General features: G+C 36.7%; 1 protein-coding gene across 3 annotated transcripts in view; it reads left to right on the plus strand.

Annotated features, from left to right (window-relative positions):
* Positions 1–16,711, plus strand: part of TMEM87A (transmembrane protein 87A) — a 43,862-nt gene that overhangs the window by 382 nt on the left and 26,769 nt on the right. For all 3 annotated transcript variants that reach the window (XM_007460140.1, XM_007460142.1, XM_007460141.1), the window contains exons 2-7: positions 1,063–1,123; positions 4,287–4,372; positions 7,662–7,775; positions 10,093–10,146; positions 10,233–10,277; positions 14,298–14,415. In XM_007460140.1, coding sequence (XP_007460202.1) covers positions 1,063–1,123; positions 4,287–4,372; positions 7,662–7,775; positions 10,093–10,146; positions 10,233–10,277; positions 14,298–14,415 — 478 coding nt within the window. The remainder of the gene's footprint in view (positions 1–1,062; positions 1,124–4,286; positions 4,373–7,661; positions 7,776–10,092; positions 10,147–10,232; positions 10,278–14,297; positions 14,416–16,711) is intronic.

Raw genomic sequence — 16,711 nt, forward strand, 5'->3', positions numbered from 1 at the left:
GTGGAGCGGTTTCTTATCAGCAAAGGCAGAGAACTTTCATTGCCTGACTGGAAACGTGTAAACTTGATGTGTAGGTGGAGAGGGGTTTCTCTTTCAGCAGAAGTTTCACAGAATTTTGTGACCCCGGGTTGGATGAGAGTAATATGTAAATAGACATCTTTCTTTCTTTCTTTTTTCTGCACTTTTTTGTTACTGGATAATTCTACTTACGAAGTTGGTTGATTTCATTTGGACTTTGAAATGGTTATTCTAAGCCCTGCCGTGTAATTAGGAAGCCTAGGTATTTAAAATGATGTATTCTAACGTGAGAATGTTTAAAACGGAAGAAACAGTATTCTAAAATTTCTTATGATAAGTTAGTTTTTCTTAAGGATAATTAACTGGATTGGTTGACCCTTTCTTCCCTTTACCACCTTTTTGAAACGTCGTTTGAGTAAGAGCTATACTGCTATGAGCCGACAAATCAGATGCTGGCTGGAAATGCTGAAAAGCATTAGTCTTATTAAAACCACGGTAGCCTTTTTGTTCTGCTCTGCTCACTGGTTGTAATGCCCAAATCTTATTTGAGCTTTTGATATGGTTAAGAATTACAGCTTTTGTTCATTTGGTGACGATGTTCAGATTCTCAGTTTTAGGTATTTATTTGTTACCTGTAAAATGATTAATAGTTAAATATGGCTGTCTGCTCAGAATAGTTTATTTGAAGAAATGATTGGTTATTCTGGACGGTGATTAGTGAGTAAAGGGAATGAACTGATTAAGGAGTACCTTTTAGAAAGATTTAAGTTAGGTTAGGATTTCTAGCAGCCTTCCTTCTAGAGTCCTTGCTTCATAGCCTGTGGAAGAAAGAAAAAACTTGTCTCTGCACCAAGCTTCAAAATCCTGCAGTTTGGATATGGTTGAATTTTACTAAAAGGAAGGATATTGATGCCTTTTTGTGTGTGTGTGTGTGTTAAGAAAACTAACGTCAACATTTTATAAATTTTAGCTTTTATATCAGTTATATTCTGCTTTGGGAATTAAAGTGATCTGATGCTAATTATCTCTCCTTTATCTTTGCAGGGGAAAAATTATTTTAGTTTTGGAAAGATCCTCTTCAAAAATACCACTATCTTCCTGAAATGTGAGTTTTTGCATTTCATGAAGTTTTTATTCGAGTTTTTGAGTGATCTTTAAACTTTCAAATTACCTGTTTTCTACCTCTGATGATTTACTCTCAACATAAGTTCTGAAATTTAATAGTCCAGCACTATCTAGTTATAAACATATGTAGTGTAAGGTCCTTTCACAGAATAATCTTTAGAATACTTACTTTTATGAACTTTATTTTCTTCTCTTGTTTTTCTGGTGTTAACAATATATAGTTAGACACATTGTTTTGGTTGATAGCCTCCATGGGTTTTAATCTGTTCTGAGTCATAGAGATAACTGCCGATTTTGTTTTTGTGTGCTTGTTAGATGTTTACTGGACACATGACCTAGGTTTGTCAGACCATTGGCTCTGAACAAATATGTTCAGTAAAGCTTTTGTTTGCTGAAGGAGTATTTTACCACTTGGATCTTTGGAAGAGGAAGCTCAAAGATAATTACCAGGAAATAGGGATACGTAGAACAAAACCAGTCTGTCCAGTGGGAAAACCACTGTATCTGAATCCAGAATACCCCATTGTGCATTAAAGAAAAGCTTCCTTTTTTTTCTGAAACTGGCTTTATTTTTAGAGAATGAATGATCACGGGCAGCTCCATTTCAAGATCAGGAATAAAAATCCAGATCATCCATGTGTGCTCCTATGCATATTTCTCTCTATGAAAATGCAAAGTATGTCATAGTTGGATGATTTTATTCTTTTAATCACTTAGTAGGTAGTTACTGAACACTTACTATGTATAGTGCCAGGCACTGTTTTAGACAGCAAGGAAGTGATAGAAAAGACCCTTTCTCTTATTGAGATTATAGCCTGGTGGGATGGAGGGGTTAGGTAGAATTTCTATGAAGAATGTACTGTGTCCATGAAAATATGATCTCTTGGCTGATAATTTAAGTTTGATTTAAATCAAATCTACTCTGACACGCTGGTATTTCTTGTGAGGTTGGCTTTCTAGAAAAGAAGAGCTTTTAGGGATAGCAGTATTTTGTCTTTTGAGATATCCTGACAGCCTGTATGCTATTCTGTCGTTTTATTTTGTACAGTTTCTTCTTACCTGTATTTTGTTCTAGTGGTTTTTCTAGTGGTTTTTGGTCAAGCTGCATATTTTGAAGTGTCTGTGTTTTGTTGTTTTTGGAGGGTTTGAAGCTTCTTAAAATTTGCATTGTCTTTCACTTTGTTACTTCTGTGTTTTCTCATACTTACCTTGTCTCTGATTTTATGCTTTTGTGGGTATGGTATACAATAGATTTCCATGAAATTGGCAGGGCCATTTTCTTTTCTTTTTAAGCCTAAAATTACAATTTTTCACCTACATTAAAAATGTCTGTTTTGGAGAAGGAAGTGAGATTTGCTCAAAGCTTGGAACTCCAGTCCTTTCTAGAGGTAGCCACTTCTCCCTTACACCTGCACCTGGCTCACGTAAGATTCTTAGGGACTAGACCTGCCAGCCAAGGGAAGGTGGGGAATGTGGCAGGACCATTTTCATTGTCTCTTAAAGCCATTCATTTAAAGTTCTGTGTGCTGGGCTTCCCTGGTGGCGCAGTGGTTGAGAGTCCATCTGCTGATGCAGAGGACACGGGTTCATGCCCCGGTCCGGGAAGATCGCACATGCCGTGGAGCAGCTGGGCCCGTGAGCCATGGCCGCTGAGCCTGTGCGTCTGGAGCCTGTGCTCCACAATGGGAGAGGCCACAACAGTGAGAGGCTCGCGTACCGCAAAAAATAAAAAAAATAAAAAATAAAAAAATAAAGTTCTGTGTGTTTTGGGAATTCCCTGATGGTACAGTGGTAAGAACTCCAAGCTTTCACTGCAGAGGGCCAGGGTTCAGTCCCTGGTCTGGGGACTAAGATCCCACAAGCCTCGAGGCGTGGCCAAAAAAAAAAAATTCTATGTCTTTTAACATAAATAGTAGTATTTTTGCAGGCACATTTCCCTGCAAATCTCCTGTTAGGGCTTTTATTTAATTAATTCCTTTTCTGTTTGGTTCTTCTGAGTAGTTCATTAACAAGATTGCAGTATCCTTTTCAGCATTTCCATACATTCTATCCAACACATCAGATTTTTGTGTATTTTAACCTTATAAAAGCCTTTTAAAAGTTGAGCTTTATAAAAATGTGCCGCTTAAAACTTAGTCTGAGAAAACCACTTAAACCAAAAAAAGGGAAAGTTTGTAATTTTAGGTGTGCTGCTTTTAAGAACCAAAAGTAGGTTTTTAGATGCAGTCGTGTTTATCTTTGTCACATTTGCACAAAGTATGTATTTCTAGTATATTTTCCCTTCCTCAGCTGGAATCAAAGATAAAAGGAAATACTGACTTCCCCCAGGTGAGACAGTTAACAGTCATATAGTCAGGTTTACACCCCAAGTCTTCAGACTAATGCTTTGGTTCACTAGAATATTTTGCTCCAAAATATGTTGAATGAGTTATGTGAGGCTTCTATGATTTCATGAGGTTCCTTGAGGCTTCTCTTAAGGTGAGTTTTAAAAAGAACCTAATACTCTTTTTATCTTTGTTTTTTCTATTCCTGCCTTCCCCAGCCAGGTTTGCTTTTTGTTGATAGTTCTTTTCTATCCAATTTTGATATCTCTCAAGGTTTAAGCCATGAGGTTTTCCCTCAGTGGAACTATTTTTGTTGCCTTGTGACATTCCTAATGTTGTTACTCCTTGACTCTTCAACTAGAATCTTTTTTAAGACTTAAGAGCCTTCAATAATTTGTTCCCTTCTGTTCCCCTGTTTGGCCTAACACAGTGCCATGTATCTTTGTATACTTAAGTGCTCTGCTCAGTAAATATTTAAATGATAACAGAAGACTGATTTTAACTTAAGGCTGCTTTATCACTTCCAGGTTTTTTCCCAAGAGAGAACCAGAAATGAAGGTTTTAAGGCATAAAAATAGATACACGGTTTCAAAGGTTAAAAATCCTTAACTGCTTTTTATTTCTGTGAGCAACAGTTCTTACTTTTAACTGAAGAATATCTAGTTCTTTTTAAATTTATTACTTCATTACCTTCTGTTTGGAGAAAGGATGGTTTTTCAGTATCTTAGTTTAGCAGGAAATGGGATGTGGGTTAATAGTTTAGGAAAAATGCTTTGTTTGGGAGTTATCTTTTATTCACAAAGATTTCTTCTTTTATAGTTGATGGAGAACCTTGTGATGTATCTTTGAATATAACCTGGTATCTGAAAAGTGCTGACTGTTACAATGAAATCTACAACTTCAAGGTATGGAACATAAAATTACAGACTTAGAGTTTAGATATCATCAGGTCCCAACCTGGTAGAGGAAAGAGTCTCATGTAGCTATGGAGAAGAGCTGGAACTAGAATCATGCTTCCCAATTTGCAGGCAAATTTGTACTATCAGTTCTCAAACTTATTGGTCTCAGAACTGTGTTTACTTACTACAGACCCCAAAAAAAGCCTTTATTCATGTGGGTTACTGTATTAGAAATTAAAACAGAAAAATACAGAAATATTTATTAATTTGTGAAAAATAACTATTTTTCAAAGAAACTGGGAAGAGTGGTGTTATTTTGTATTTTTGCAAATCTATTTGTTTAATATCTAGTGTAATAGAAGATAGCTGGATTCTTATACTTCCTTCACTCAGTCTATTGTGATGTGTTATTTTGGTTGAAGTGTATGCACAAAATGTGGCCTCACACAGATATGTAGTTGGAAAAGGGAATGGTATTTTAATAGTGTTTTCAGGTAATTGTGGATATTTTTCTTTGATTCTATACCCAAATGCAATAGGTGGAGTTTCTTAAAGGTTAGTTGCAGTGTGGAATCTGAAACCATATCAGTGAACTTTTTCTGTGCTCTGTTATATTAAAGTAAATTGGTATGTCTTGCACTTTGAACGGTCTTTTGCCCATGTCTGATTTGGCAGCGTCTTTCATGGTCACTTAGAAAATATTGGTTGGCTGAATTATATAAACCTTCCAAATACTAATTCATTTTACAATTAATTCAAAATTACATTTGTTAATATGACCTTTCAGTCTCATCAGATACTCTGTAAGTATTGGAAACTATAAATCATGGTAGGGAACATGCAAGTTTTCCAAAATTCCAGTTTTTCCTTGAAAGCTCAAATTCTATTTATTTACTTATTTTTTAATAAAAAAATTTTTTTTCAAGGTCCAAGAAGACTTTATTATTTATTTATTTTTGGCTGCGTCAGGTCTTAGTTGCGGTACGCGGGATTTTCATCGCGGCATGCAGGATCTTTCGTTGCGTTGCGAGGACTTCTCTCTAGTTGTAGTGCGCGGCCTTCTCTCTAGTCGTGGTGTGCGGGTTTTCTCTTCTCTAGTTGTGGCATGCAGGCTCCGGGGCGCCTGGGCTCTGTGGTTGTGGCACGCAGGTTCCAGAGCGCGTGGGCTCTGTAGTTTGCGACACGCGGGCTCTCTAGCTGTGGCATGTGGGCTTAGTTGCCCCACAGCATGTGGGATCTTAGTTCCCCAACCAGGGATCGAACCCAAGTCCCCTGCATTGGAAGGTGGATTCTTTACTACTGAACCACCGGGGAAGTCCCTTAAATTTTATTATTGACAATGAATGCTGTCAGTTGCCTTCCTTAACGTGACAGCCTCCCTTTGCCCATTTTCAGGAAAATATCTCCCAAATACCCAAGTCTGAATATCTGTAGTTTGTTGGTCATTCTTTCAAGTAAATGAAAATGGTGGATAGATTAGCTTACAAGTTAAAATAGTTGCAAAGTGCTTTGTCTTAAGACAGTCATTTATAGTATTTTGCATACTTATTTTTTTGTCTGATAGAATATTTTAAAAGGCATGTGCTCAAAGGTCCAGATTTAATGACATTAATAATTTTTACTGTTTCATCAAGGGCATTCTTACATAAAACTGGCCTTTTTTTTTTTTAACTGCAAGTTTGTGACTGTGAGAGTACAATGACTACTAACTAGTACAGTTAGGTACCACTGATAGGAGGCTGCCATTTTTTGCATCATTACTTTTGCACTGTCAGTACAAGGCAAATAGATGATGATGATGATGAAGATGAAAATAATTTTGACCTCTTAAACCTCATGAAAGCATCCATGGGCCACACTTTCAGAGTTTCTATATATAGTACACTGTATATGAGGATTGAAGATATATAGCCCCTAGATGGATTTTTCAGGCCTTTTGCATTCTGTTTTCATCCCACTATTTGCATCATTTCTTTTCTTTTTTACATTTCCCCTACTATTCTTGAGGTTTCTTTTAAAAAAATAATAGGACTAGTCTTTAAAAAATGTCCACCGTCCAGTTGGTTTTTTTAAACCTTAAGCATTTTGAATTTCTGCCCAGTATTAGGGTTTTACATTATCTTTTTTGTAGTGTTGCTGATTGTATTTTGCTTTTGTCATATAACATTGGGTAAGATTGGTGTGATAAGGAGGACTGAAGAATTTAGAGAGAAATATTTCCAGAATATGGTTTGAAATATCATTGACCTTTGCTCCTAATCGAACACTAGTTAAATTTACATACGCTTGAAACTTGTGATAAAAACTGGTCACGCTTATCAGATTCAGTCTTCATGGGTAGGACAACTTAAGAATGTAAAAATTATTTTGAATTGCCACAGGACAGAATTATGGAAATGACAAGCAAATAGTTGGAGGTGTGAAATTGGAGCTTCGAAAAAAAGGGGGTGAGATTAGGGATGTTGGTATGGGAGAAAAGTCACAGAACTGATGAAGCCACAGAAATGATGATTTTTTTTTTCATAGTATTAATAGTGGGCTGTGAATGGCTACAACAGTTTTGTGCTCCAGCTTAGAAGCACAAGTTTTTTGCTGTTGGTGGTGGTGGTGTTAATTTAGTCAAGGAACTCTTGTAAGTATATTTTCTTATAACAAAACCCTGTGCACTCTGACAGTTTCCCAGTCTTCCTAGAATTTTTAAGAGGAACTATCCTTCATGAGTCATAGACTAGAATTCTGCACTTTAGAGTCCAATACTGTTAGATTCTTGACTACTAATATATAGTCTTTATCTGATGTTGTTAATTTTATTTATTTATTTATTTTGTAAATTTATTTATTTTTATTTATTTGTTTTTGGCTTCATTGGATCTTCGCTGCTGCGCGCGGGCTTTCTCTAGTTGCGGCGAGCGGGGGCTACTCTTTGTTGCCGTGAGCAGACTTCTCATTGCGATGGCTTCTCTTGTTGCAGAGCACGGGCTCTAGGACTTCAGTAGTTGTGGCATGTGGGCTCAGTAGTTGTGGCTTGCAGGCTCTGGAGCACAAGCTCAGTAGTTGTGGTGCACGGGCTTAGTTGCTCTGCGGCATGTGGGATCTTCCCAGATCAGGGCTCGAACCCACGTCCCTTGCATTGGCAGGAGGATTCTTAACCACTGTGCCACCAGGGAAGCCCAAGATGTTGTTAATTTTAAAAATAGCAAATCCAAAACTATATTTGTACCAAAGGCAATCTATTTGTTTTCTTTTAAATATCTTACATAAGTTAAATACTTTTGTATTTTCTCTGTTTTTCCAGGCAGAAGAAGTGGAGACATACTTGGAAAACCTTAAGGAAAAAAAAGGCTTGTCTGGGAAATATCAAACATCATCAAAATTGTTCCAAAACTGTAGTGAACTCTTTAAAACACAGGTAATATTTGATAGTAGTTGGAGGGAAATAGAAGAGGTGAATAATATGATGACTGTATTTTTGGTGATACGCATTTCTCACTCCTCAATTCCTTCTGACAAGAAGCAAGTTAGAATCCTGTTCTGATAGGTACATAGTCAGCCACTTAAATATTCATCTCAAAGAGAGGATGTGCTTTCCTTTGTGTGTAAAAAGCAAAGCCCCATTTTTTTTATTATAGTAAAATATATATAACATAGAATTTACCGTTGTAACCATTTTTAAGTGTGCCATTCGGTTACATTAAGTACATTCACCTTGTTGTGCAACTATCAGCACTAGCCATCTCCAGAACTTTTTCATCATCTGCAGTGGTTACTTCATAACGATTAAATAATAAAAACACCCACCCCCACTTCCACTCCCACTTCCCTGGTAACAGCTATTCTACTTTTTTTCTCCGTGAATCTGACTGTTCTAGATATCTCAAAGAAGTAAAATCGTACAGTATTTTTTTGGCTTCTTTAACGTAAGAAAATGTTTTCAGGGTTCGTCCATATAGCATGCATCAGAATTTCATTTCTTTTTTTTTTTTGCACTACGCGGGCCTCTCACTGTTGTGGCCTCTCCCGTTGCGGAGCACAGGCTCTGAACGCACAGGCTCAGCGGTCATGGCTCACGGGCCCAGCCGCTCCGTGGCATGTGGGATCTTCCCGGACCAGGGCACAAACCTGCGTCCCCAGCATTGGCAGGTGGACTCTGAACCACTGCGCCACCAGGGGAGCCCCCATTTCTTTTTTAAGGCTGAATAATATTTCATTGTATGTATATACCACATTTTCTTTATCCATTCATCCATTGATGGACTTTTGAAACCCTCATTTTTTAATCCTCTTGTCATCTCATCTAATTGATATATCCCAGAATCAACATTTTTAGATTTTCCTACTGTAGACTTGAAATCAAAGGGTTGAACTTTACAACTTTTTTTGAATAAAGGGGAAGAGGTGAATAATATTGTTTATTTTATTTTATTTTATATTATTATTATTATTTTTTGGCCGTGCTTTGTGGCTTGCGGGATCTTAGTTCCTTGACCAGGGATTGAACCTGGGCCACAGCAGTGAAAGCACCAAGTCCTAACTACTGGACTGCCAGGGAATTCCCAATATTGTGTATTTTAATGCTTATATATATGTAATCATATAAATGGGGTTTATATTATAAAATTCTCCTTTCTTAGAAGTAGAATCTGACCCCAGTTTTTTGATAGAAAAATTATGTATTTTATAGGTGTTGAAAATAGTTATTTTAGCTATAGCCTTTACTTTGTTTTACTGCATTTAAATCCTGCTTCAGATTATTTAGCACCTTTCCTTGAAGAGGCAAGTTCATGGAAAGTTAGGTTTTCTGTCTACTTACTAGAAGTAAAGTTTATTGATAAGAAGTCTTTTACTTAATAATTAATTGATGAGCAAATGAAGTCGTTGATCATTGATCTACAAGGGTTGTGTTCTTGTCATACCGTAGATTTTATGACCTCGGATAAAAAGAAAATAGCTTTAAAATAGTGGAAGTATGGTAGAAAAAGAAAGCTAGGCACAATGTGATGTTGAGTAGGGGGTTTTCTGTTGGTTTTCCAAATTTATCCCCCAGGCTAGGAGGATTGGTTGGCCTTTCTTGGATTTGATTGTGGAAAGTTACCTGATGTATATTGTTGGCCAAGGTCCACTACTTTTAGGTCTGCTATCAGCTTTCCAGGGTTTTGGCATAAACCCCTTTTAATAAGGTTTCCTCCTCCAGTCTAATATAGAATTGAAATACATGCCCTAATTACTCAGGAAGGATAATGCCTCCTTTGCTGATAACTGGTAAGAAAGGTAATTAGTGGAGGTTTTTTTTTTTTTACAGGTGTGGCATGTGTTGTGATGGAAGGAGCAGTGGACCTCAGGGTTAGGAATCTTAGGTTCAGATCCCATTTCTGTATCTAAAGCTTTATAGCTTTGAGCCACATTTTCCTCATGTGTAGAAATTTAGGGAACTATGACATCCATTTTTCCTACTCGTATGTTTTCTGTCTAAGGTTTTGTCAAGAATGACAATATCTATAATCTTACAGAAAAATTGAGTGGCCAGTTTGGTTTGATACTATTTTTTAGTTTCTAGCAAGGTTTTATTCACTTGTTTGTGGTTAATTGGAGTTATTTTGTCTGTTACTGCCATATTATTATGTTTACTTTTATAATATGTTTTGCTTTAACTGTTTCTGTGGATTTTGAGCTATGCTTTTCTTTTGCTGTTATACATCTTTAATTTTAGTTTTCTATTTCTTTCATAGAGTTTTTCTGGGGATTTCGTGCATCGATTGCCTCTTTTAGGAGAAAAACAGGAGGTAATTGTTTTCCTTTTTATATATTTCTGAGAGTACAGTAGAAATTCTGAATTAATTTTCTTTTTTGTTTGTTTGTTTGTTTGAAGGCCAAGGAGAATGGAACAAATCTTACCTTTACTGGAGACAAAACTGTAAGTGTGATAGGGAATTTAGGGCATTGAACACATTTTAGTGTTCTTATGTGTGTTTATTTTAAATTCTTATCTTATGCTTACATTTAAAAAGAAACTTAAGAATGCAAGTTGTACACCAAAATGTTAATAATGGTTATATCTGGATGATATTGTGAGTGATTTTTATTTTCTTTTTTATGTTTTTTATCTTTTCCATGTTTGCTACAATCAGTCTGTATTGTTTTGTAATTATCACCTTATAAATATTACTTGTAAATAGTAAGAAACTTTTAAGGAAGAACCTTAAACTCCATGTAAAATCTTGTGATAGAGTATAATTGGAAGAGTACATCTCAAAATTTACCCTTTTAAAATGTACAATTAAGAGGTTTTTAGTTGTACGACCACCAATCACTGTCTAATTCCAGAACATCTTCATCACCCCGAAAACTAACCATGCAGTCATTAGCCGTCACTCCTCATTCCACTGTTCCCCCAGCTCTAGGCAAACTCTATTCTTTCCGTCTCTGTGGATTTGCCTGTTCTGTTCACTTCATATAAATGGAATCGTGCAATTTGTGGCCTGTGTCTGGCTTCTTTCACAATTTAAAACTCTGTTTTAACTTTTACTTCCTTCTTGTACAGAGCCTTAAGATCAGTCGGGGTGAGCACTTAGGGCCTACTCAGGCCTCTCTTGGGCTGCTTACTATTTTACCATGATTTTTATAATTAACTCCCAGTTGATGTACATTGGGTTACTTCCAAATTTTCACTGTTATGGATAGGATAATGTTCATAATGTCTAGCTGTATCTTTGTGCACATTTATAATATTTTCTTTAGCCTAAATTCCTAGAGGTGGAACTGTTGGGTCCAAGTATATGCACAGTTTATAAATTCTTTTGTAATGTTTTGTCAAAGTGCTCTGGAGAAAAGTTGTAGTGATTTGTGGTCCCAAGAAAGTAAGATTGCGTTTCTCTCTTTCCTCACAAACAATGGCTATTATAATTTAAAACAGATTTATGCAGTTTTTCAGGTTAAATTTTTGTAAATTGTATTAAAAAATAATTGTTGATGCTGAATATCCATTTACATGCATATTGGCTCTTTGTAGTTGTGCTTTATTCAGTCGTCTTCTGTGCATAGCATACTTTTAAGTTCTACTCAAGGCTTGAGCCCTGTTCCCAGTGATTAAAGCTGGCTGAAAAGATGACCCTGTTGAATATCACAAGTAATATTTAGAAATATTTAGTCTGTTTATAGTCAAAAGAAGTCAAAGAATTATGTGTCCTTTGATTATTCTTCCTGAAATTGAGCCTAAGAGAATATAATCCTATTTAAAGGATACTAATAAGTTCAGTATCTCTACCCACTTTTATTAAAACTCTGATAAAACATGTTTTTTAGAGGAAGGGGCCTCTCTCTGTCCCTTCCCCTAAGAAAAGATTTAATATCTTCATTAATTGAGTTTTCTGGTTTGATTTAAGGAATAATGTGATATGTTTACTATTATAATTTTTTTTTCTACTATTAAGTTTTATTTTTTGGAGCGGTTTTCGGTTCACAACAAAATTGAGCAAAAAACACAGAGAGTTCCCACATACCACCTCCACAAATGCACACTCACACTCCCACACCATCAGCATTCTGCACCAGTGTGGTACACTTGTTACAATTGATGAGCCATCATTGACACATCATTATCAACCGAAGTCTAGTTTACATTAGGGTTAGTTCTTTATGTTGTACATTCTTTGTGTTTTAAGAAGTGTAAAATGACAGATAAACACCATTATAATATCATACAGAATAGTTTCATTGCCTTAAAAATCCCCTATGCTCCAGTTATTCATCCCTCCCTATCCTCAAGCCCTTGGCAATCACTGATTTTTTTTTTTTTACTGTCTCTATAGTTTTGCATCTTCCAGAATGTCATATAGTTGGATTCATATATAGTTTTTTGAGATTGGTGTCTTTCATTTAGTAATACTCATTTAAGGTTTCTCCATGCCTTCTCCTGGCTTGATAGTTCATTTCTTTTTAGTGCTGAATAATAGTTCATTGTCCGGATGTACCACAGTTTGTTTATCCATTCACCTATTGAAGGAGCTAGTAATAGTATCTGATAGGATTGTTGTGAGAATTAAAGAAAGTAATAAATATTACATGCTTAACAGAGTGCCTAGCCTATGAATATTATTTTTACAGGGTCAAAATATCTATATTTCAGAGTTAAGTGCAAACTTTATCAAATCTTGGAATATGAGAATCAGTCCCTTTGAGGCTTGTAAGAGGTAATTTTTAAGATATGTAAAATTAATAGCAGAGCAGCTTATTATACCAAAGTTAATGAACAGTTAAGTTCAGAAGAGTTTCAGTGGATAAATAGGACATGGTTACCTGTAACTTTGAATATGTACAGTTTTCTTACAAAGTGCCCCTGCATTTTGTCAGAAAGAGACTATCAGGCAGAGGTAAGTCAACGTATGATTCAACATGACATTTATGTCCTTAAGTTACTAAGATAACCTAGTAAATGTAAAGCTGAAGAATCATTTAATCTGCTTTGTTTTGACACTTTGAATTTGTATCATGGAATATAATTTTTGAACTCTTTTTCAGAATTTTCTTGGGTTGTAGGATAATTTTAGCATTTGAGAAAAGCTGTGGCTCCCTAGGAAAATGCAGAATCTATTATCCACTTTGAGGGGTTTCATAGATCAATGAAGCTTACCCAGAGGTCTCTGGATAAAGGTTCCTTTTAAGACCAGAAAGTAATAAATTGCAAGTCTAAGTAGTAGTGCCTCCTTTCAGACATGAGGAAGAAGCAGCCAAGCTTTTTCTATGTTCATCTCCCTTGTCTTTCTGTTTTAGTCTTGCTTTTGTGAAGGTCCATAGTCCATCTAGCATTTAAGGCAACACATCCTTTGATGGTTTTTTGGTAGGGCTGTGCACAGACTAACTGGCTTTGGATCAGGTAACCAGTTCCATAAACATGGAGGCTATTTATTCTACTTTCTTGACTTTGGGGGACAGTGACTCTTGCTTCCCATATAGCCTAGCCAAGATTAAATTTTTGATATAAATGTGAGACCTCGTTAGCAGAAATTGTGGTGGTCTTGGGAAGGGCATTGAACAAAGGGAATTAGATTCCGGAACTGGTATTTATAATTCACTGATGTCATCATGGGTGATTTTTTCCAGGTGATTTAAATTAAATTTCTTTAGTTTGTTTGGGATATCTGTGTAAAATATAACCTAGCATCTTAGCATGGCTTAAGTAGAGTTTCATTTTAGGGATTTAAATTGAGGTTTCTTTGTTAAAAAAAAAATGTTAGGGGCTTCCCTGGTGGCGCAGTGGCTGGGGGTCCACCTGCCGGCGCAGGGGACGGGGATTCGTGCCCCAGTCCGGGAGGGGCCTGCCTGCCGCGGGTCCGGAGCCTCCGCAACGGGAGAGGACTCAACAGTGAGAGGCCCATATACCGCAAAAAAAAAAAATGTTAAACATGAGATTTTTGTGTATAACAAAATATAAGATATCCTGCCTTTTAGTAATTTATAATTAACCTACTTCATTGTATACACCGTAGGCCTGTTTGTTTTGTTTTGGCTACTGTTTTAATGAGTAAAAGTGAAGGACTCAACCAAGTTTCTGGGCACATTCTGGAACGAAATATTCATATTGTGTAATTAACCTGTGGGGTTTTTTTTTTGCCACTTTGTAATTTTTTAATTAATTTTTATTGGATTATAGTTGCTTTACAATGTTTTGTTAGTTTCTGCTGTACAGCAAAATGAATCAGCTATACATATACATATATCCCCTCTTTTTTGGATTTCCTTCCCATTTAGGTCTCCACAGTGCATTAAATAGAGTTCCCTGTGCTGTACAGTATGTTCTCATTAGTTATCTGTCTTATACATAGTATCAATGGTGTATATGTGTCAATCCCCATCTCCCAATTCCTCACCCACCTCCCGCCAACCTGTGTTCTTAATTCTTAAGATTGGGAGATTTGATGTCTTCTTTCTTCTCTAGGTAATGCATGAGCCCTTGAAAACTTGGCAAGATGCACCATACATTTTTATTGTACATGTTGGCATTTCACCCTCCAAAGAATCATCAAAAGAAAATTCACTAAGTAATCTTTTTACCAGTAAGTACATTTTGTTTCTTTTTATCATTTGTATTACTGTTATCTAGCTGTGTCGCATGGTGGGTAGTGTAAAATTGCTTTAAAGAGGTAATAATAAGGGGAATTCCATGGCCGTCCAGTGGTCTGGACTCCATGCTTCCACTGCAGAGGGCACAGGTTTGATCCCTTGTCAGGGAACTAAAATCCCACAAGCCATGCAGTGCAGCCAAAAAAAAAAAGAGGGAATAATAAATTAATGTTGTCAAGTAGAAAAATTGAGGGAGAGAAATTAACATTTTTCTGCATTCAATATGTATGTGATAGGCACGTGTATGCTTCATGTATGCTTTCTTATTATGTATTATAGATACTAGATTTCATTTCCCTTCATTTGATCCTCCTGCTTTTAAAATTTTCAACTAGTATTATGTTCTCAGTAGACTTGTTAAAACTTAGTTATGAAGTCAAAACTTGGAAATTTTTAAATCAATTGACTTGGATAATTTTTTAATGTCTCAATTTTTCTTAGTGTTCTCCTTTCTACTTTTGCTGCCCAGTTTAGTGATTCATCATTTCTTACCTAGAATTTTACAATAACTTACTAATTGGTCTTATCTTCTGTGGTTTCTTTTTTTGTTTCTTCCTTCTCTTTTACAGTTTTCTTCCCTCCCCTGCTTTCCCAAGTAGAATGTTGAATAGAAACAATGATGGTGGCCATCCTTTCTTGCTCCTGACTTTATTGGCAATATTAGCACATTTCACCATTAAGTATGATGTTTACTGTAGATTTTTTATTGTCTTTTTAAAAAATTTTTATTTTATTTATTTTTTGGCTGCGTTGGGTCTTTGTTGCTGCACGTGGGCTTTCTCTAGTTGCGGTGAGCAGGGGCTACTCTTTTGTTGCGGTGTGTGGGCTTCTCATAGCCGTGGCCTCTCATGTTGAGGAACACGGGCTCGTGGGCTTCAGTAGTTGCAGCACGCAGGCTCAGTAGTTGTGGCTCCCGGGCTCTAGAGCGCAGGCTCAGTAGCTGTGGCGCATGGGCTTAGTTGTTTCACGGCATGTGGGATCCTCCCTGAGCAGGGCTCAAACCTGTGTCCCCTGCATTGGCAGGTGGACTCCCAACCACTGCACCACCAGGGAAGCCCTACTGTAGACTTTTTTAAAATATTCTTTATTTGGTTCAGGATATTTCTTTCTATTCTTAGTTTACTAAGTGAATTTTTTTCTTTTTTCTTTTTTTAGTATTGAGAATGAATACTCAGTTTTGTGGAATGCTTAACTGTATTGATTAAATTGATCATATAGGTTTCCTCATTTAATCTGTTAATGTGATGCATTGCATTAACTGGTTTTCTAATTCCATTCTTGAATTTCCGAGATGCCACTATTTAGCCTTGACACACACACACACACACACACACACTCTCTCTCTCTCTCTCTCTCTCTCTCTCTCTCTCTCTCTCTCTCTCTCTCTATTTTCCAGAATTTTATTTAGAGTTTTTTATCATATGTTCAAAGTAAGATTGGCCTATGATTTTCATTTCTCGTACATCTTCTATGGGTTTTGGCATCCAGGTTATGCGAGTTTCGTACAATGAATCAGAGGATGTCCCGTTTTTATATTCTTTTGAGCAGTTTTTGTAAGGGTAGAATTATCCATTCCTTGAATGTTTGATAGAACTCACTTATGATAGTGTTTTGGCCTCATGTTCTTTTTTTCCCTCATGAAGGTTTTTGGTTTTTTGGGTTTTTTTTTTTTTTGGCTCACTGCACGGCATGCAGGATCTTAGTTCCCCGACCACGGATCGCCCTGAAGTGGAAGTGCGGGGTCTTAACCACTTGACCACCAGGGAAGTCCCATGCCATGAGGATTTTAAACAACTGATATATTTTCTTTCTTTCTTTCTTTTATTTTTGGCTGTGTCAGGTCTTAGTAGCAGCACGCAGGATCTTTTGTTGCGGCACATGGGCTTCTCTCTAGTTGTGGTGTGCAGGCTCCAGAGTGCATGAGCTTTGTAGTTTGTGGCACTTGGGCTCTCCAGTTGAGTCACGCAGGCTCAGTAGTTGTGGCACGAGGGCTTAGTTGCCCCGCAGCATGTGGGATCTTAGTTCTCCAACCAGGGATCAAACCCACATCCCCTGCTTTGGAAGGTTGATTCTTTACCACTGGACCACCAGTGGAGTCCCAACAACCGATTTATTTTCTTTAATAGTAATAAGTATTTTAGCTTTAGTTTTTCTATTTTTCCTTGAATCAGGGTTTTTCCTTTTTTCCCCCACTGAGAAGTTGTCCATTTCATTCAAGATTTCAAATTT

The sequence above is a fragment of the Lipotes vexillifer genome, unplaced genomic scaffold, assembly GCF_000442215.2.
Source record: "Lipotes vexillifer unplaced genomic scaffold, Lipotes_vexillifer_v1.1 scaffold408, whole genome shotgun sequence".
NCBI classification, from domain to species: Eukaryota; Metazoa; Chordata; class Mammalia; order Artiodactyla; family Lipotidae; genus Lipotes; species Lipotes vexillifer.